The sequence below is a fragment of the Loxodonta africana genome, chromosome 4 (genome assembly GCF_030014295.1).
Source record: "Loxodonta africana isolate mLoxAfr1 chromosome 4, mLoxAfr1.hap2, whole genome shotgun sequence".
Classification (NCBI taxonomy): domain Eukaryota; kingdom Metazoa; phylum Chordata; class Mammalia; order Proboscidea; family Elephantidae; genus Loxodonta; species Loxodonta africana.
In genome coordinates, this window is record NC_087345.1 from 142,908,321 (window position 1) to 142,930,737 (window position 22,417).

At 38.8% G+C, this 22,417-nt stretch overlaps 1 protein-coding gene across 3 annotated transcripts in view; it reads right to left on the bottom strand.

Moving 5' to 3' along the window:
- LOC100660482 (aldo-keto reductase family 1 member C1-like) overlaps nucleotides 1-22,164 on the bottom strand; it is a 35,452-nt gene extending 13,288 nt beyond the window's left edge. Inside the window, exons 1-7 of one of the 3 annotated variants that reach the window (XM_003410750.3) lie at nucleotides 22,023-22,163; nucleotides 18,943-19,110; nucleotides 17,779-17,895; nucleotides 17,090-17,167; nucleotides 13,552-13,674; nucleotides 11,213-11,322; nucleotides 9,422-9,587 (exon numbers count right to left, since the gene is read on the bottom strand). In XM_003410750.3, the coding sequence (XP_003410798.2) occupies nucleotides 9,422-9,587; nucleotides 11,213-11,322; nucleotides 13,552-13,674; nucleotides 17,090-17,167; nucleotides 17,779-17,895; nucleotides 18,943-19,110; nucleotides 22,023-22,106 (846 nt within the window). In that variant the 5' untranslated portion in view covers nucleotides 22,107-22,163. Of the gene's footprint in view, nucleotides 1-9,421; nucleotides 9,588-11,212; nucleotides 11,323-13,551; nucleotides 13,675-16,223; nucleotides 16,406-17,089; nucleotides 17,168-17,778; nucleotides 17,896-18,942; nucleotides 19,111-22,022 lie in introns of those variants that run through there. The other 2 variants (XM_064284819.1, XM_064284820.1) reach the window with 2 other exon arrangements.
- Between the last annotated feature and the right edge of the window lie 253 nt (nucleotides 22,165-22,417).

Sequence of the window (22,417 nt, forward strand, 5' to 3'; positions counted from 1 at the left end):
AGTCAAAGGGTGGAAAAAATATAGCAAGCAAACGACAGTCAAAAAGGAGCAGGAGTGGCAATATTAATTTCTTACAAAATAGACTTTAAAGTAAAATCTACCACAAAGGATAAGGAAGGGCAGTATATAGTGGTTAAAGGGTCAATACACCAGAAGGAGAAAACCATAATAAATATTTATGCACCCAACAACAGGGCTCCAAAATTCGTAAAACAAACTCTAACAGCACAGAAAAGAGAGATTGACAGCTCCACAATAATAGTTGGAGACATGAACACATCACTTTTGGTGAAGGACAGAACATCCAGAAAGAAGCTTAATAAAGACATGGAAGATCTAAATGTCACAGTCAACCAACCTGACCTCATAGGTATATACAGAAGACTCCACCCAACACAGCCAAGTATACTTTCTTTTCCAACTCACGTGGAACATTCTCCAGAATAGGCCGCATATTAGGCCATAAAACAAGCCTCAACAGAATCCAAAACTTTGAAACATTACAAAGCATCTTTTTCTGACCATAAAGCCATAAAAGTAGAAATCAATAACAGAAAAAGCAAAGAAAACAAATCAAACATATGGAAAATGAACAACACCTTGCTCAAAACTCTTGGGTTATAGAAGAAATTGAAGACGGAATAAAGAAATTAATAGAATCAAATGAGATATAAACATATCCTATCAGAACCTTTGGGACATTGCAAAAGCAGTGCTCAGATGGCATTTTATAGCAACAAACTCACACATCAAAAAAGAAAAAAGGTCTAAAGTCAACGAATTAACACAGAGCTTGAACAAAGAGAAAGAGAACAGCAGAAGAAACCCTCAGGCACCAGAAGAGGGCAAATAATAAAAATTAGAGCAGAATTAAATGAAATAGAGAATAGAAAAACAGTTGAAAGAGTTAACAAGACCAAAAGCTGGTACTTTGAAAAGATCAATAAAATCAATAAACCACTGGCAAAAATGATGAAAGAAAAACAGAAGAGGAAGCAAATAACCCAAATAAAAAATGAGATGGGTGATATCACAAAAGACCCAACTGAAATTAAAAGAATCATAACAGGATACTATGAAAAACTGTACTCTAACAAATTTGAAAACCTAGAGTAAATGGGCAAATTTCTAGAAACATACTACCTACTTAAGCCAACGCAAACAGAAGTAGAACAACTAAATAAACCTATAACAAAAGAAGAGATCGAACAGGTAATTAAAAAACTTCCAACAAGAAAGCCCTGGCCCTGAAGGCTTCACTGAAGAATTCTACCAAACTTTCAGAGAAGAGTTAACAACACTATGACTAAAGGTATTTCAGAGCATAGAAAAGGATGGAACACTCCCAAACTCATTCTATGAAGCCAGTATATCCCTGATACCAAAACCAGGGAAAGACACCACAAAAAAAGAAAATTACAGACCAATATCCCTCATGAAAGCAGATGCAAAGTCCTCAGCAAAATTCTTACCAATAGAATTCAACAATATATCAAAAAAATAATTCACTTGACCAAGTGGGATTCATACCAGGTATGCAGGGATGCTTCAACATTAGAAAAACAATTAATGTAATCCATGGTAAAAATAAAACAGAAGACAAGAACTGCATGATCTTATCAATTGATGCAGAAAAGGCATTTGACAAAGTCCAACTCTCATTCATGATAAAAACTCTCAGCAAAATAGGAATAGAAGAGAAATTTGTCAACATAGTAAAGGGTGTTTATACAAAGCCAACAGCCAACATCAGCAATGGAGAGAGTCTTAAAGCATTCCCCACATTGTGTTGGAGGTCCTAGCCAGAGCAATCAAACTAGAAAAAGAAATAAAGGGCATCCAAGTTGGTAAAGAAGAAGTAAAAGTATCTCTACTTGCAGATGATATGATCTTATACACAAAAAACCCTAAAGAATCCACAAGAAAACTACTGAAACTAATAGAATATTTCAGCAAAGAATCAGGATACAAGATAAAGATACAAAAACCAGTTGGATTCCTCTACAGGAGCAAAGAGAATGTTGAAGAAGAAATCACCAAATCAATACCATTTACAATAGCCCCCAAGAGGATAAAATACTTAGGAATAAATCTAAGCAGAGGGGTAAAAGAGCTATACAAAGAAAACTACAAGAAACTACTGCAAGAAACCAAGAGACCTACATTAAGTGGAAAAACATACCTTGCTCATGGATAGGAAGACTCAACATTGTGAAAATGTCTATTCTAGCCAAAGAATCTCCCGATACAATGCAATCCCGATCTAACTTCCAAAGACATTTTTTAATTAGATGGAAAAACAAGTCGCCAACTTCATATGGAAGGGGAAGACGCCCCAGATAAGCAAAACATTACTGAAAAAGAACAAAGTGTGCGCCCTCACACTACGTGATTTTAGAACCTGTTATGCTACCACAGTAGTAAAAACAGCCTGGTGCTGGTACTACAGTGGATACATAAACCAATGAAACAGAATTGAGAATCCAGACTTAAATCCATCCGTATATGGGCAGCTGATATTTGGCAAAGCCCTAAAGTCTGTTAAATGGGGAAAAGACAGTCCCTTTAACAAATGGTGCTGGCCTAACTGCAAAACAATGAAACAAGACCCATACCTCACAGCATGCACAAAAACTAATTCAAAATGGATCAAGGACCTAAATATAAAATCTGAAATGGTAAAGATCATGGAAGACAAAATAGAGACAGTGCTAGGAGCCCTAATACATGGCACAAACAGTATACAAAACATTACTAACAATGCGCAAATGGCAAAAGAGAAACTAGATAGCTGGGTGCTCCTAAAAATATAACACTTACGCCCATCCAAAGACATCATCAAAAGAGTAAAAAGATGACCTCAAGGCTAGGAAAAATTTTTTGGCTATGACAGATCCGATCAGTGTCTAATCTCTAAAATCTACAAGGTACTGCAAAACCTCAACATCAAAAACACAAATAACCCAATTAAAAAATGGGCAAAGGATACGAACAGGCGCTTCACCAAAGAAGACATTCAGGTGGTTAACAGATATATGAGGAAATGCTCACGATCATTAGCCATTAGAGAAATGCAAATCAAAACTACAATGAGATTCCACCTCACTCCCACAAGGTTGGCATTAATCCAAAAAAGCACAAAATAATAAATGTTGGAGAGGTTGTGGAGAGACTGGAACACATACACTGCTGGTGGGAATGTAAAATGGTAAAACCACTTTGGAAATCCATTTGATGCTTTCTTAAAAAGGTAGAAAGAGAACTACCACATCATCCAACAATTGCACTCCTTGGAATATATCCTAGAGAAATAAGAGCCATCACATGAATAGATATATGCACACCCATGTTCATTGCAGCACTGTTTACAATAGCAAAAAGAGGGAAACCACCAAGGTGCCCATCAGTGGATGAAGGGGTAAACAAATTATGGTATATTCACACAATGGAACACTATGCAATGATAAAGAACAATGATGAATTCATGAAACATCTCATAACATGGAGGAATTTGGAAGGTGTTACGTTGAGTGAAATTAGTCAGTCACGAAAGGGCAAATATTGTATGAGACCACTATTATAAGAACTCAAGAAAAGGTTTAAACACAGAAGAAAACATTCTTTGATGGTGACGAGGGTGGGGAGGAAGAGAAGGGGTGTTCACTAATTAGATAGTAAAAACAAGAATTATTTTAGGCTAAGGGAAGGACAACGCACAATATAGGGAAGACAGCACACCTGTACTAAACTCAAAGCTAAGAAGTTTCCTAAATTCAACCTAACACTTTAAGGGACACAGTAGCGGGGGGTGGGGGGGGCGGGGTCTGGGGACCACAGTTTCTGGGGACATCTAGGTCAAGTGACATAACAAAGTGTATGGGTGAGAGGCGTCTGGGGTCTTAAAAGTTAGCAAGTGGCCATCTAAAGTGCATCAGTTAGTCTCAACCTACCCGGAGCAAGGGAGAAGGAGGAACGCCAAAGACACAAGGAAAATATGCGCCCAAGAGAAAGAAAGGGACACATAAACCAAAGACTCCATCAGCCCGAAACCAGAAGAACTAGATGGTGTCCAGCTACCACCAGTGACCGCCCTGACGGGGAACAAAACATAGAGTCCCTGATGGAGCAGGAGAAATTGGGTTGCAGAACTCAAATTCTAGTAAAAAGACCTGACTTAATGATCTGCCTATGTCTGGAGGCACCCTGGAAGACATGGTCCCTGGACTCTCTGTTAGCGCATTACTAAAACCATTCCTGAAGCCAACTCTTTAGACAAAGTTTAGACTGGACTATAAGACATAAAATGATACTGGTGAAGAGAGTGCTTGTCAGCTCAAGTAGATACATAAAACTAAAGGGGCAGGTCCTGTCCATAGGTGAGATGAGAAAGAAAAAGGGGATGGAGCTGGTGAATGGCTATGGGAAATCTGTGGCTGAAAGGAAGAGTGTGCTGTCACATGATAGGGAGAGCAATTAGGGTCACATGACAATGTGTGTATAAATTTGTGTATGAGAAGCTAACTTGAACTATAAACTTCCACTTAAAGCAGAATAAAAAAAAAGAGAGAGAAAGAATGAAACCAAAGACTTGTAGAAGACAGTAGTCTACAGGACTAATAGTCTGAGAACCACAGCCTCATTTACCCTGACACCAAAAGAACTAGACGCTGTCCAGATACCACTACAGTAGGTGGGCCCTGATAAAATGGGAGAAAAATGTAGAAAAGAACTCAAGTTCTTAAAATGCCCAGACTTACTGAATAGAAAAAAAAAAAAAAAATTTAAGAGATAGCTGAAGAAAGGGAGTGTCCAAATGTTAATGGGGTCGTGTTTAAGCGACTCAAGAAACTGGTTTGAAAAGCCTTCGACTGACTAAATTTAGGACAATTTAAGCATCACAAGTAATGTGGGGAAAATATTGAATCAAGTAAATCCATAAATATATATTATACATATTATATTCAGGAGGGACCAGTCCCTGGAAAAAGACATCATGCTTGGTAAAACAGAGGGTGAGGGAAAAAGAGGAAGATGCCCAACAAGATGGACTGACACAGTGCCTGAAACAATTGGCTCAAGCATAACAGAGATTACGAGGATGGTGCAGGACCAGGTAGTGTTTTCTTTTGTTGTACATAGGGTTGCTATGAGTTGGAACTGACTCGATGGCACCTAACAACAACAACAAACTCAGAGATGGTTATAGAAAGAATAGATAAGTGAATGTAGAAAGAATATGTAAATGTGTTTGTATTTTAGCAATTGATGAATCAAGGAATGGATGTTCATTGCAGCATTTTTTTTTCAAGTTTTCTGTACATTTTTAAAAGTTCTAAATAGGAAGTTAGAAAAAATTTACCAATGGAGTATCAAAATTATTAGCCATCTATGAATAAATCTAATGAAATATGGAAATGTTCTCATGGAGAATGTTAAATAAAAATGTGAGATAACAAAATTAAAAATTTTTAACTTATTTAAAATTAAAATAATAAATTAAAAATATGTAAAAACATCCAAATAATTGCTATTATATAATGATTATGGGTTGGAAATTTCAATATTGTAATGATGTTAATTATTCCTAAATGGATCTATAGTTTCAGTGCTATATCATGCAGCCACCTTTTTTTCATTATGAAATTGGTAAGATGATGCTAAATTTTATAAAAGACCAAATGATCGAATAGCCAAGACATTCTTAAAGAAGGAGTGGGGGAAATCTGTACCATTCTGGACAGCAAATTCTCTTTTTTGTTTTTATTAAGACAGTATGGCATGGTAAGTAGGCCAGCTGCATAGAGGAAAGAAGCCAGATGCAGACTTAGGGACATTTGATATAGGATAAATTTGGCAATGAAAATCTTTGGGCAAATACGGAATTTTAAATAATTAGTTCTGGGATGTTGAACGTCCATTTAAAAAATGTACATATAGATTTGCATTCTTATTTCACATAGTACTAAAAAATCAATTCCAAGTGAATTGTAGACCCAAACTTGGAAGGAAAAACTACGAACACTTTGCAAGAAACTGTGAAAGAGTATAGCAAAGATTTCAATGTAGGAAAGGACACAATTATCTGCTACAAAAGAAAGGCAGAATGAACTAGACTACCTTCAGATTAAGAACGTTTGTTCATGAAAATATACCCTAAAAGAACGAAAAAACAAGGCACAAAATACAAGAAGACATTCAACAAATGTATCTAAGTGTGAGAAATGATTATTATCCAGAATATATAAATGTGTTAGATTGATTATAAAAACACCTCTCAATTCTTCACAGCTTCCTGTATCCACACCCTTTGTACTGTGACTATGTAGTTCTTCCCCTTAAGGTGGTGTCTCTTTGCCCATCCATTAAATCTGGGCTAGACTTGTTTTAGCCAATAGAATTTGTCAGAAGCATTGATGTGCCAGTTCTGAGCCTAGAACTGAAAAGGCTTAGCATGCACCCACTCGCTCTCTTGAAAACTTTCCATTGTAAATTGGATGAATCCTGGGCTAGTCAGCTAAAAAATGAAAATTATGTGGAGGAGAGTTGAGGCACAACTGAAAACAGCCCAGTCAGCTCCAGGGACAGAGGTGCCTCATTCCTGCTCTTGAGTGTAAACAGAAGAGAGAGTCCAGTCTAGAAGAAGAACTGTTCGGCTCTAAATTGTCATCCCAAGAGTCACGAGTGAAGTAAGTGGTTTCTGTATTACCTTCTAAGTTTTAGGGTTTTTTATTATGCTGCTCTAGCTAATAATGCAATAAATATCTCCTACAAGTAAATAAAAAGATAGACAACTTAACAAAAATGAGCAAAAGACTTGAACAGGCACCTTAAAAAGAGGGACTCGTGATGAATAAATACATGCAAATTTAACTACATTAATATCAGGGCAATAAAAAGTAAAATCAGATTAGGGGCTCTTAGACATCCTCTAGATTAGCAAGAAGGTAAAAGGCTAATAATGTCACGTGCTGGCTAAAACATGGAACAAGGAGGAATACCGTATATGGCTCATAAGAGTATAAGTAGGTAAAATTATTTTGGAAAAAGTTTGATACAACCAAATAAATGTGTCAGGAAAGATGTGTCAGGGTTGTATCCTTTCACCACAGTTCTTCAATCTGTATGCTCATTAACAACCTGTGTTTTGCAGATGACAGAACCTTGCTTGCTGAAAGAGGACTTGAAGCACTTGCTGATGAAGATCAAAGAACACAGCCTTCAGGATGGTTTACACCTCAACATAAAGAAAACAAAAATCCTCACAACTGGACCAATAACAACATCATGATAAATGGAGAAAAGATTGAAGTTGTCAAGGATTTCATTTTACAGCTTGGCTCTGCAATCAACACCCATGGAAGCAACAGTCAAGAAATCCAAAAACGCATTGCATTGGGCAAATCTGCTACAAAAGATCTACTTAAAGTGTTAAAAAGCAAAGATGCCACTTTAAGGACTAAGGTGCACCTGACTCAAGCCATGGTGTTTTCAGTTGCCTCATATGCGTATGAATGGTGGACAATGAATAAGGAAGACCTAAGAAGAACTGATGCCTTTGAATTATGGTGCTGGTGAAGAATAGTGGATATACCCTGGGCTGCCAGAAGAACGAACATATCCGTCTTGGAAGAAGTACAGTCAGAATGCTCATTAGAAGCTAGGATGGTGAGACTTTGTCTCACATATTTTAGACACGTTATCAGGAGGGACCAGTCCCTGTAGAAGGACATCATGCTTGGTAAAGTGCAGGGTCATGGAAAAAGAGGAAGACCCTCAAGGTGGATTGACACAGCGGCTGTAACAACGGGCTCAAGCATAACAGTAATTGTGAGGAGAGCGCAGGACCAGGAAGTGTTTTGTTCCATTGTACATACGGTCGTTATGAGTTGTATCTGACTCGACGGCACCAACAGCAACAACAACAACAATAAATGTGAACCTACTCAACTCCTGTTACCGATCAGTTTCACTCCTATATCTAGGAATATATCCTATGAATGCTTTGCTGTGTGTGCACTAGCGCCCATGTAATAAGAATGTTCCTATCAGGATTATTCAAAGGCAAAACAAACAAGCAATCATCAAAGAACACAAAGCCGTTAACAGTAGTTGGATAAATAAATTATTACATATTTATAAAGTGTAATGCTACCCAGAAATGAAAATGAATACACTACGGCTGCATGCATCACTAGAATGAATCTCACAAACTTGATGTTGGCCAAATGAAGCAAGTAAATGAGAAATGCCGTGTGATTCTACTTATGTAATGTTTTATAACAGGTAGGTTGAAAAGGAGGTGAAGTCATATACCCTTAAGTAGCAAAACTATAAAAACAGTCAAAGGAACAATTGATTATTACAAGAGTTAGAAGAATGGACACCGACAGTGGAGGAAAATATGATCAATGAGCTTCAGACAGGCATTATGTGCTCTTTCATAACCCAGATGATCCTCAGGTGTTCAGTTTATTGTTATAGTTTTGACCATGGATATCATTTTATACACGTTTGTGAAACATTGCACATTTTAGAAAGCTGTGGCAAGCAAGATGACTCAATTGACACAATTCTCACATTGACGGCACAAGCTTGACTTCGCAATTGTGTATATTCTTGGATCAAAGTTAAAACTTGTGTCTCTGAAATCAACATTTAAAAGTAATATTATGCCAGTCTGTGTAGTTTGCAGCAATTTTTAGAGAGCATATATACCTTTATATGCAGGGAATATCTGGGAAGTTGTACAGGAAAAGGCAAAAGGAGATTGATATCCAGAGGAAGACTGGGTGATTGGGTACTGAGGAATGGATTGAGAGGAGACTTACTTTTCCCTCTACTATCTCTTACACCATATAAAGTTTTAAAAAGTTTATAAACCAGATAATAACATTTTTGTTGCTCCAGGAATGGGGTCTCTTTCAACTTGCACTCAGGGAGGAAGAGATTGTCATCAGAACCTTGGTCTCCGCAATTTAAAGGCCCTGTAGGTAAGATGGGATCATACATTGTGTCTGGTGAGGTGCACACATATGGGGACACGGTGACTCAGAACTTTCAACTGGTTCCTGGCAAAAGAATCCTGGAGTATTGGAGACTGAAAAATGACCTAATCCAATCACCTCTCTTTAAAAATGAAGAAAATAACATGCCTCATGCACTGGGGGGTGGTGGCGGAAGTTTACAGAATACATTGCAGTGAAAGCTAGAGTGAAAATCTCTGATTTCTGTCCAATCCTTTTCCATCCAGACACGCTGCCTCTCTGGTTGTTTTACAAGAAGGAGAAAAACCCTAGTTAATGCACATAAGGCATATGTGCATGGGAAACCAACATGCCCTAAGTTGCCTTGAACCTTACGAAGAAGAACATCTGTGAAGGTTATAACTTAGGCGCCATGATACCACAGCCTTGCTCATCACCTGCATGTTCTCTTTGATCCTCTTCTCATTGTAACTCTTGGCCAGGACCACGACCCCACGCTGTAGCTGATAGCGAAGGGCAATCAATGCTGGGGTCCGCTTGTGCTTTTTAGCCAGGGCACCAAGAACTGGATCATCCAAGAGAATGGGGGAGCTCTGGTCCACCCTGGAAGGAAATGTAGAAATACTGAACACAGGAAGCTGAGTTTTCACTTTGTCAGGAGGCTTCTAAAACTGACTAAGGTGGTCTCCTTTGGATTAGTGGTTTTCCAATTGTGGTCCTGGACCAGCATCACCTGCATCACCTGGGAACTTGATAGAAATGCAGATTCTAGGGCTTCACCCAGATGTATTGAACAGAGCTGAAGGGGATTCAGCATTCTGTGTTTCAAAAAGCCTTCCAGGCCATTTTGATGCTCTCTTGAGTTTGAAAGAAAGAGCCCTGGTTGCACAGTGGTTAAAGTGCTCAGTTCCTAATCAGAAGGCTGGTGGTTCTAAGCCACTCTTTGGGAAAAAGATGTGGCAGTCTGCTTCCCTGAAAATTCACAGCCTTGGAAACACTATGGGACAATTTTACTTTCTCCTGGAGGGCTGTAATTGTTGGAATCGACTGGATAGCAATAGGTTTAGTTTGGAAACAATGGTCCTAGGTCCTTGGATTTCCTCCTTTCCTTCTCATTGGCTGTTTTTTCCTCTGGATATAGCCCTAGAGAAGGGGCAGGAGAGTGGGAAGAGAAGTGGGAAGGCTTGGATAGTTTTTAATTCTAATTTTTCTAAGATATTGGTGAAAACTGAGTAGGCCCAAAATGGGAACTGTTCATTCTCATCCTTAGTCATAGTGTGTAACATTTGTACAGAAGTTTCCAGATGTTTTAGAATGGTAATTTCTTTCTGTCCTCATAGACCTGGGAGTTAATTATTATTTTCCTGATTTTAGACATAACTGCATCTTATGGAAGATATTGCTTGAAACATGTTAATCGTTTAAAAAGTGTCACAGTCATGACTTGGGCTGATGTCTTTTGTCTCAGTTTTTTAATTATGTATAGATTTTAATGTAGACATGTATTATTGATGTGGAAACTACAAATTAGAGACACATATGCCAAGCCAGGAGAATATGGCCGAATGCCTGAGTCTCACAGGACATAGTTTAATTTAATCAGTAATCTAGCCCTTAGAGGTAATGAACTAGGTCGCTTCTTTAGATTTAGGTGTAAACTAACAACCTGAGTCCTTAGCCCATGTTCCAGACAAATAGACACCCAGCCCTGCTATCTGCAGCCCCTCAGGAGGCATGGACCCCCTCCTCCACCTTTCCTTTGCTGAAACACTGCAACATTAGTCTTTTAAAGTAAACTGACATTTCAGAGGAGAAAGGATCTCAAAAGACTTGTAGTGAACCTCTAGGAAACGGGCTGAAACCACCTGCACTTCTGGGACTCTCTTCATTCCTCTCTGACTACGTTAGCTCCAGTGCTACGGCATTTTTTGGAACATGCAGATTAGTCTGTTTTATCCTCAAATCATTAATAGAATAATAAGTTTTTAGTATTGTTTTAAATTTTGTTTTCATTCTCAGATACTTTTTTAATTTAACTATCTATAACCAGACGTATAATGCACAAGTCTTGGGTTGGGTAGTGGGATTATAAAGAAGTACTTCTGAAGTTGCTCCCCCTACTTTTCCCCAAGCAGTTGAGATTTAACACCAGGATATAGGATATGGTATAAATAAAAAGATTTCTTCAGTAATGGTGTTTTGGATGATCTCCCAGTTTTCCTCATTACCACTTTTTGTCTCGGTGGGATCCCAGAGCACTGTAGGCAACCAGAACAATATCTTTCGACTTGCAGAAATCCAGCAATTTGCTCTGGTTGAGATAAGGGTGACATTCCACCTGTAGATTTCCAAGACAAGAGAGAAGGGTAATAATGGATCTGAGAGAGGAAAGATCTTTTTAGCTGTGGACATCAAATTGTGCCAGAAGCATGAAAGTACTCAAAGACTTACAAGAGCATGTTTGAAAGACAAAGGAAAAAACTTTGGTGGGTAGATTTGAGCATCAAGAGGAATAAAGAATAAAGTAATTCCTAACACATTGAAGAGAAACAAAACTCTAAATTCATATGAATGGCAGACAGACAGAAAGGTAGAGAAAGAGAGAGAAAAAGAGTGACAGCGAGAGCAAGAGAGAGAAGAAGAGACTGAGGACAATTTGTTGCTACTGAAGATGATAACCACAGTAATTGCTTTCTCTGAATATTGATAATTAAAGGGTAAGAATTACAATTGTAGTTTATCTGAGTTGATAGAAAATATCCCTGTTTTATAGAAAAATATCAAGTAAGAAAGTCCAAAGAATGAGAAAAATAGAAAATCATTATTTACAGATCTAATCAAAATAACTGATTTAAGCAAAAATCCTCAACGGACACTACACCATTAAGTGTAAATTTGTTGGGAACATTATTTTCCTTGATGCCAAGTTATGAACCAGCATATTATTAGCTAATTGCAAAAGGAAAACATATGTTTACAAAGAAGAGATCTGGCTACACACATGCTTAACCAAGTGATGAAATCTAACATCACTAATAGTGGGACCATCTGTCAACATGTGCTTCCTAAAACCAAAATCAAACCCATTGCTTTGCAGTCAATTGCGACTCATAGAGGACAGAGTAGAACAGCTCCATAGGGTTTCCAAGGAGTGTCTGGAGGATTCGAACTGCCGACCTTTTAGTTAGCAGCCATAGCTCTTAACCACTATGCCATAAGGGTTTCCACGCACACTTTCTCCTAGTAGGGTGCAATTTGAAAGACACAACAACCTTATGAGATTTTATTGCCAAAAACGTCTAACTTGAACCTAATTAAGTCTTCAGCTCTAACTTCTAGTTTACAGAAACTGGGACTGGAGAAGCAAGTTACCTAATATCACAAGGCAATAATCTGGTAAATCCAGAATATTTGATAATAACCCCTTTTGGATATTATGGGATACAAAAGAGCTGAGAGACTGTTGCAGATTAAAAAAGCTTGAGAAAAATAGTGAAAAGTAATATGTGAGCCATTATTGGACCCCAATTAAAACAAATAATGTATAAGATTTTTAGAAAAAAATGGGGAAATTTGAATATTGAGTGGATATTTTATACTAGAAAATTATCATCAATCTGCTTAGAAACAGTAACGAAATGTGAGCGTCTGAGGGAATATTTTCATCCTTTGAGATGTATGCTGAGGTCTTGTTATGGATTGAATTGTGTCCCCCCAAAATATGTGTTGGAAACCTAAAGGTTGTACTTATAAATATGGTCTTGTTTAGAAAATTGGGGTTTCCATTTATTATGTTAATGAGACTCTTGCAGTATAGGGTGGATCCTAAGCATAATCATTTCTGTGTTACAAAAGGTCAAAATAGGCACAGACACACCAAGAGGGAAGACAAAGGCAGATAACAGAGACGGATGCATCCACAGGGCCAGGAACATCAAGAATTACAGCAGGTACTAGAAGCTGAAATAGACAGGGAAGGCTCGTCCCTAGAGGCATGATCTGAATTTCAACTTCTTTGGAGCTTCCTGAACTGTGAGAAAATAAATTTCTGTTCTTTATGGCTATTCATTTGTGGTATTTCTGTTACAGCAGCACTAGACAGCAAAGACAGGTATGTATGTGGCAAGTGTCTGGAAAAACAGAAAACTGGAAGTCAAGGGGAACAAGATCAAGATTAAGTCAGTTCCTAGCTCTACCCCACCGTATTGCTGAATGTTCCTTAGAGTTGATTTCCTTGATCTTACCTTGATCTGAACTAGTAACTTCATCCCTTTAACCCAGAGGACTTTAATAGTTTCTGGTTATTGTTTGTGTGTGTGTGTGCTTTATAGGTTAAGACCTCTGAAAATAGACATATTAAGAAAAAGAATTCAGGCATCCAAACCATAAAACTCTTTACAACTGTTTGATCCTATCAATGCCCTACTAGACAGAGGTCCTACTATCTTGAAACTTCTGGTTCAAAAAGGTGAGATGAACAGGAGAAGAGGATATTAGACATAATTACAGAAAAAAAGATGTGAAGAACAGAAAGCAGAGAAAGCCCTGGTGGGCAGAGGAGGCTCACCTGGTTGCAGACAGGCTTGTACTTGAGCCCTGGCTTGTTCAGGATCATCTCTAGCTGCCTGCAGTTAAAGTTGGACACTCCAATGGACTTGGCCAACCCTGCATCCTTACACTTCTCCAAGGCCTGGAGATTTGGCCATAGAAAAAATGGGATACAGAGCCCCGTTAATAGAAACAACTTTCTAAAAATGACCACAAAACTGGCTGGCATTGATTGTCATGAAGTGCAAAATATAGAGAAAATTGGAGGACAACAAAAATGAAATTAGTATTTCATTCTTAGGAAAATAGTAGTCAGTATGGTACTATGCCCTCAATTTTTTCTACTCTTTTTCTGTGTCATATTCCAATGAGGCTCCCCTCCCGGCTAATCTATCAAAACACCCCTAGTCAGGGTCACGAATTTCTAAAGCCAGTTGTGCATATTGCCTTTGGCTCAGCAGCAGAGTTAGACACAGTCGATTAACTTTTTCCTTGAGACATTTTTTTTAAACTTTTATTGAGCTTCAAGTGAACGTTTACAAATCAAGTCAGACTGTCACATATAAGTTTATATACATATACCTTACTCCATAGTCCCACTTCCTCTCCCTCTAAGGAGTCAGCCCTTCCGGTCTCTCCTTTCGTGACAATTTTGCCAGCTTCCAACTCTCTCTATCCTCCCATCCCCCCTCCAGACAGGAGATGCCAGCACAGTCTCAAGTGTCCACCTGATACAAATAGCTCACTCTTCATCAGCATCTCTCTCCTCCCCACTGTCCCGTCCCTTCCATGTCTGATGAGTTTTCTTCGGGAATGGTTCCTGTCCTGGGCCAACAGAAGGTTTGGGGACCATGACTGCCGGGATTCCTCTAGTTCCTTGAGACATTTTTTTCATGTGGCTTTTAAACACTGATCTCTCTTGAGTCTCTTCTTCCTTCCCAGGCTGCTCTCCTTGCAAGAGTCTCATCATCTGCCTGGCCTCTAATACTTAAGAGTTCCAGAGCTCAGTCCTTAGACCTCACCGCTTCTTTTATCTCATCTCACTCCCAAATAATCTATTTATATTTATGATTTTAAATACTATCTACATGACTAAGTCTTACAAATTGATATCTCTGTCCTAGAATTACTCCAGTACCCATATAATAGACTCCCAGATTCAACTGCTTGCTCAATCATCCTATAAATGTCTGATTAGTCATCAGAAAGTGAACAAGTCAAAAACTGAGCTTCCAGTCTTCCTCCCAATCTGTTCCTCCTGCAGTCTTTGTTTCATTCAAAGCAAACACCACTAGCAATTTGTTCAGGACAAGGACCTCAGACTCAGACTAGTGCTGTCTCTGTCTCACACACTTCCTTCAGTCCACCAAAGCATCATGTCATCTCCGCTCTCAGAATAGATTCAGAATGGATCTTACAACTTTCACAGTTTTATCCCATCATTTCTCCTCTGGATTATTTTATGAACTTCCTACATGGCTTTTCTAATTCCACTCTTAACCCCTGCAGTTTATCATGCACACAGCGTTTGGATACATGCTATCCAGTAGAGCTTCCTGTGATGATATAAATAGTGTACGTCTACACTGTACAGAAGTACAGCCAGAATGCCCCTTAGAAGTGAGGATGGTGAGACTTTGTCTCATGTGCTTTGGAGATATGTCATCAGAGAGGACCAGTCCCCAGAGAAAGACATCACACTTGGTAAACAAATGGTCAGCAAAGAAGAGGAAGACACTCGATGTGATGAATTGACACAGTGCCTACATCAATGGGTTCAAACAAAGCAAAAATTGTGAGGCTGGCTCAGGACTGGGCAGTGTTTTGTTCTGTTGTACATAAGGTCACTATGAGTGGGAACCAACTCTACAGCACCTAACAGAAACAGCACACAGTACAATTTGGTAGCCACTAGCCCCATGTTGCTATTGAGCTATTGAAATATGTGACTGAGGAACTGAATTTTAATTTTTTTTGATTTTTATTTAATTTAAATTTCAATAGGCATATGTGGCAAGCATCTCAGTGCAAATACAGAATGACTCTTTTATAAAGTACATCAGATAAAACTCCTCTAATGGCTTTCAAGTTCATGCTGAGTCAAAGCCAAAGTCATTCTTATGAGGCCTGCCGTGATCTGAGCTCCTTTGCCCTCAGAGCTCATCTCTTCTCTCTCTTTTCTCTTTCAGCTTCATGAGAGACCTGATTTTCCTTGGACACGAAAACACTCTACCTCATAAAGGGCAGTTCACTGGCTGCCTTCTCTGCCTAGACACTCTTCCCCTAGAAATCCCATGAGTCACACCTTACTACAGACCTGGGTTCTTTTGTCCTCATATCAATGAAGCTTTCCCTTAGAAAACTTTATTTCATAAATACCCACACCCATCCACTTCCCCCACAACACTCTCCACTCCTCTAACCATAACAGCTTTATTTTTTCCCCTGAACTTATCACCATCTGCCAAATCATACAGTTAACTGTTTACTTTTTTATCTTTTTGTGGTTACCTTTTATTCATCTCCTCTCATTTAGATACATGAGCTACAAGAGCAGGTATATTGCTTCATTATGTCACCACCCCCACAATATTTTCTTCATAAATTTTTTGTTAATAGATGAATATCATAATCCTAAGTCTATATAAGGTAGATAAAACATAGCAAGATTGTTAGAATGTCTTCAGCTAGATTTCAGAAGGAAGTAGGTAGAGAAATGGTAAAACATAAATGAACACATCACACAACACACCAAATTCTAAGCCGGGCACCAGGCAGGGAGTCAGAGCGATGAGGAAACCTGTGGGGCAGAGTTCTCATTTCCTGCCATGACAGGCGAAGAGAGTCATTTGTCAGATGCAGAGCACGGGGCACTACAGGGAGAGTAAGGTATTGGGAGTTACTGAGTTAACATCGCATGTTGTTCTGGTTGATTAAGCTTATTAATGAAAGTACATTAATATATATTTCAGGATTCATATTTACTAAAGAAAAGAAATTTTAGAAAAATTTAATTTCAGGCCCTCAAAGATTGTGAAAAAGGCCATGAAATCTACGTATATCTTGCACTCATTTCCAGGGGAGCTTTATGTTAGAGATAGGACTGTACTTGATTTTTCAAATATCTACACCTTTCTGAAACTTGGCTCCATCAGTCTTAGGAACATATGATTAGTGAAAATGGTTATATAAATAATCTTTATTTATCATTCAATATACTGTATCCTACTAGATAAGATAGAAACATTTTCTCCTTTTACCCTCCAGGAGTAGCTTTACTGACTTATAGTGCCAATAACCTTAGGATTGTGTCACCGTCCTTTCAGAAGGAAGGTCACACTCTGCTATGACCCGGAAGATGCTCTTAAAGGAATAAGTAGAATTCTAGAACTCCAAGTGAACTTTGAGATCATTTGTCCAATTTCTGATGGTAAAGAAGAGAAAAGTGAGATTGAGGACTACATACGTGTTTTCTTAAATTCACATAGGTGCAAGATGTGAACCAGGTTCCCCTTCTCCTGGCTTTCTCATCTTTGCTGTCTGCTCCAAGCACTCACCTCCCATGTGGCACAGAGATCCACTGTGTCAAATATTAGTTTCCCATGTTCATCTTTTGGTAGCAGCTCCTCTCCAGGCTGGAATAGAAGCAGTCATTATAGTGATATCACAAAATACTCTCTCTAAGCCATGCCGTGAGGTACATGTATGCCTGGGACACTAAGCTTCCATAAGGTAGGGGGAACAACTCTCCAAATGTTAAGATTTGCAAAGTGTTTTATGTCTAGAGTTGTTAGGAATGTCTTTTGAGAGACAGCCTCTCTATAATCCTTTATCTACTTTATGCTTTAATAGATGTCACTTTCCTATGTAGTAATGGCGACTAGTATTTGACTTATGTTACTTTTGTCTGCCCAAGATATTTTGTTTTTTTATCAAATGCTTCTCTTTTACCTGGAGAGGGAATAAGTCACATGACCTTAATTTTCATAACAATGGAGTGCAATATAAATCCAGACAGAGCTATAACTGTACAATCAGAGTTCCTTATCCTTCTAAACACACAATGGCTAAGGGTAGGCTCATGAACTAAACAGGGCCCATCCAGAAAAGTGAATTATTGTTTTGGATCCTTTCCCAGTATAATAATCCATATGCCCTCCAAAGAAAAACTTAATTCAACATCCATGCAAGACGATGGTCATACTGACAGTGAAAATGAAATAGGTTATTTACGCAAATTTCTAACCTTCAGAGCCATTGGGAAGTGAATAATGTAGAGATCAACATAGTCCAGCTGAAGCTTTTTCAGTGACTTTTCCAAGGCTGGCCGAACCAACTCTGGTCGAAGGAAAGTGACCCAGAGCTGCAGAGATTAAGAAGGGAGTTGTGTTTGATTAGTACTTTAGGCAATTTAATGAAGAGATGTAGAAACAGATGACACAGGGATTGTGACTTGTTTAGCAAATTCAAAGTTGAAATTTATTTGCCAATATCACTGATATTAAGCTAAATTTGAATCGTTAATGTAGACTGAGCAAATGTGAACCTGGACTGTAATCAGTAGGAATAGATGTAATATTCAGGGTTTTTCCAGACTCTCAGTCATTTATTGTGATAACTTAAAATATGTGGGTTTCATTTTGAAACGTAATAGAGAAAAATGATGAATATATCTAAAAGAGATAGAAGCCCTGCCCTATAAACAGCTTAAATGAATGAGATTACTTACATGTATTGAATACAGTGGAGAACACCGAAAAATAACTGAGCTGGGAGGGTCCCATTGCAGGTAATATGTAAGGAGGTGGCCTATACCCACTTTGCAAGAACTGCAGTACTCACCTACTGGAAAGTTATTGTATGGCTGCTCCTAATACTTAGATATTTTTCTACTGGTTGAAAACTAGGTGACTGCAGGGGCAAAAATTCCCTTTTTTCTTGGGCTTCCTTTTATATGACCTACTCGTATAAACGCTGTTATCAGTTTGAGTGTACTGTCAGTAGAACTGCTAAACAATAGAAGGAAATGACTGGAGAGATAAAAATCATTATCAAGTAACAAGTACATCCATCATCTGAATTATGTTTAATAGAGTATACAAAGCAATTTCACAAGTTTTGTCTAACTCAATCCTATGAGAGAAGAGTCACAGATCTGTGTGATTCTATCATCCATGCAAAATCACAGTGCTTTAGGCTGAGGCTCAGAAAATAAAATACTTTAAAATCATAAAAACTGAGCATAAGAATGATTAGAAATTCATCACCTCTCTCCTCTGTTGATACTAGTGTTAGTACATTAGTATGTGTGAATAAAATTTTTCTTACTATGCATAGTTCAGCAAACCACTCAACCAATTTCCATACACTCACTTCATAAATAGTCACACAAACATCATAGACATTTCACCTTTGAAGTGTAGAATATGTCTTCTCTCTTCACAATGCCATCAGCAATCTTGCTTCGGATGGCTTGTCCAACTTTGTCTTCATTTTCGTACAGATAAGCTGAATCAATATGACGAAACCCAGCATCAATAGCTAGTTTGGTTGCCTCCTCAGCTTCACTCTTAGGTACCTAAGGGAAAACAAAAGATAGTATTCAGGTATCTACTCAACTGAGAGGTTGTTGTTGCCACAAACACTGACCTTCACCAGAATGAACTATTCCCTCAGATCTTGTGTTAGTTCCGCATGTAAGGTACCCACCGGTTTGCTTGGAACTTTTCTACTTTTAGAAATGAAAGTGGGCATCCCAGGAATTCCTTCAGTTCAAGAAAACTGGGGTGGTTTTTCACTGGCATTGGAAGTCTCAAGGCCACAGCTAGGTGAGGGATTGGCTAAATAATTTGCAGCGTATGGCTGTTTTCATGGATATGATTTATTAGAGTGAAGTGACACAAGGCAAAATCAGCAAAGGAGGAAGGTGTATAGGCGGTTGTATAGAGGAAAACACGCACGAGCTTCCAAGAGTTTGTAGTGGAGTCACACAGAATATACTTGATTCCTCCAGGGTGGAATTTTGCTAAGATGTGGGGAATGTGGGGGCTGGTCACATAGGCCCTCTTTACCTAGCGTGGCCCTAATACTCTCCAGCGTGCCTTCTCCTTTTTAAAATGGGCGACTGAAAGCTTGACTTAACTAACGCCATGATGAACCTCTAATTTTTCTCCTTCCTCTGCCTACCTTCTCCTTTCCACATACCTCCGTTAATGACTTTTTTGATCTGATGCAAATAAGTTTGTTCTTTGTTTTGAACTGATGCTGAAAACTTTGTTTTGTTCTGTCTAACCACCTGTGACTTAAGCCCCAGGTGTCTGACATGAATATCTTTAGCCTGATAAAGTGATGTCTTACATGTATCTCTTTAGTCTGATAAAGAGTCTCTTGTCATTATTTTGTAATGAAGAACTCCCTTGGCTATGCCATGTGTGTGCTGTAAAGACACTTCTAACCCTTGTAAAAATCCTATATAAGCTCTAATGGAAGTTTTTTTTTTACATTACTCCATAGAGTAATACTTCATAGAGATAGTCTGTGTCATTGTCAGATGCCTGGTGGTGGACACCTCCTAAGTAAACTTTCTCACTCTTTCTGACTTGGAGTACAGTTTCTTTGGCTCAACTGCCCCAGGGCACGGACCCTCATCAGGCAACTCTAGCACACACCAAAATGCAAAAACCAGAAAGAAAGCAGCTATTCATCCTAAACCTCATTGTTTTTGCAAGCAGTTTAGACACAAATAGCCTTATCAAGCAGAGAATGATGACATTCCTCCTGAAATCTTATTTCTGGATGCCATTCAGGGCCAACCTTGAAAGAAAAACTTTCCAAGGATAGTAGTCTCCTGTTAATTCTTTTGTACACATCCACTCTATTTGTATAAAAAACCGATTACTGTCAAGTCTATTCTGACTCATAGTGACCCTATAGGACAGAGTAGAACTGCCCCATAGGGTTTCCAAGGAGCGGTTGGTGGATTTGAACTGCGGATCATTTGGTTAGCAGCCTGAGCTCTTAACCATTGTGCCAACAGATGTCCATATTAGGTGTAAAGTGTGTAGTGTAGAATATAGGTTTATAAATAAGAAATTAACTGTACACATAAGGGATTAGTAAAGTAGGGTGTCAGCCAAGGCCAATTAAATTAGGGAAGATGTAATCATAGTGGTAAATGTAAAACTATTGGTTTATTTGCTAAAAATTGGACACCGATTTCAGAGTGCACATGATAAAAGAAAAAGAAAAAATACATTTCATGACTCTTTTAGTATTTCGGAAGCTTTGTTTCTCAACCTCATCACCAGGAACTAGATACTCAGTCCTTACTGCCCTCTGACGGCCCCCAGCCATGCTCCCTCTTTAAGTGTACCAGCATGAGAAAGTTACCAAGTCTGAAGCCTCAGGGCTCTCCTTGAACTTCTCCCTCATCCTCCTTTGCACTACTAATAGACAATACCTGTCACTTGTCTTTTATAATGTCTCTTAGATATTTCCTTCCATATTACAGGTGAGGAAAAAAAAAAAAGCCCACTGCTGTCGATTTGATTGTGACTCAGAGTGACCCTATAGGACAGAGTAGAACTTCCCTATTGGGTTTCCAGGGACCAGCTGGTGGATTCCAACTGCTGACTCTCTGGTTAGAGGTTGAGCTATTAACTACTGTGCCACCAGGGCTGTTCACTCACTAGTCCTTGTCACACAGCCAAGTAGTCTAAAAAACAAATCTGGAATGTGGATTATCTGGTTTCCAGTCTAGTGACTTGTTCCCTTTGCTTCCTCTTCTGTGAGGGGACCAACTCCACCTATTTGCTTCAAATCTAAGGTATAGTAACAAGGACCAAGAATAGAAGATTGGTCTTTTAAGTACTGTAACATTTCCCCTAAAAAGGTGTCCTTTTTTCTTGCAGGATGAATTTCTCAGCCGTGAGGGACATATGAGTAAAACTCAACTCAGTCCAGGGGCACCATTTATCACCTGGTGCTCAGCACCAAAACTGAAATTATCCCCCACAATTCCTCAGACACCGTCATTTCCGAGATGATTACCTCAAAGATTGCTGTACATCATGTCTCCTAGGTAAAAACCCAGTGTCTCCTAGGTAGGAGGAGAGATTTCTTGGATTATAGAACTATACAGAGAAAACCCTCACACTGCAATCAGTCTGAACACAAGGCAACTGACAGACAATGCTCTTGACTGCCAAGATTCATCTCTTCTGACAAGCTGTGACATTGATGGAAATAGGAGGAAATACCAATGCCCAGATAATCTGTACATGACCGCACGTCAGGCACAGAATCACTGAGTGAAGCTTGTCTGTCTACCTTCTCTCTTTAACCATGAATTATCTGTAGCCTGGTGAAACTGAGACTCCAGTGAATCCCCCAGAGTCAACGAGGAACAAGGACGTAACAACCCTGGTTGGCTCCCACTCACCCTGGGGCTATTTTCATTTGAATCTTCAACTCCAAGACCCCTATCCTTACCTCTTGTGGTGCATAAGTTCCAAATCCCAGGACAGGAATGAAATGACCATCATTTAGTTTCACACACTGATGTTTGAGATCCATCTTCTGTCACTGTCCTGACTAAGCAGAGCCTGTTTACTTTATTCTCCTTTCCCCAGAACAACAAGAAGGCAATGCCCCAACTGCCCTGGTCAACTGTTATCTAACAGCATGTAGGAGGGGCCACAGTTAAAGCAGTATTCCACGGGGTACAACAGGATTGTCCCAGCTTGACTCAGTTCTTTTTTTTTCAAAGAGAATTGTTAATTATTCTATAATGATAAAGAAATCATTAATATCCTGAGTTAGTAAAGTTACTCTTCGGGATTTACCACAGGTCATCCTAAATTATTCAAAAATATTCACTGAATAAG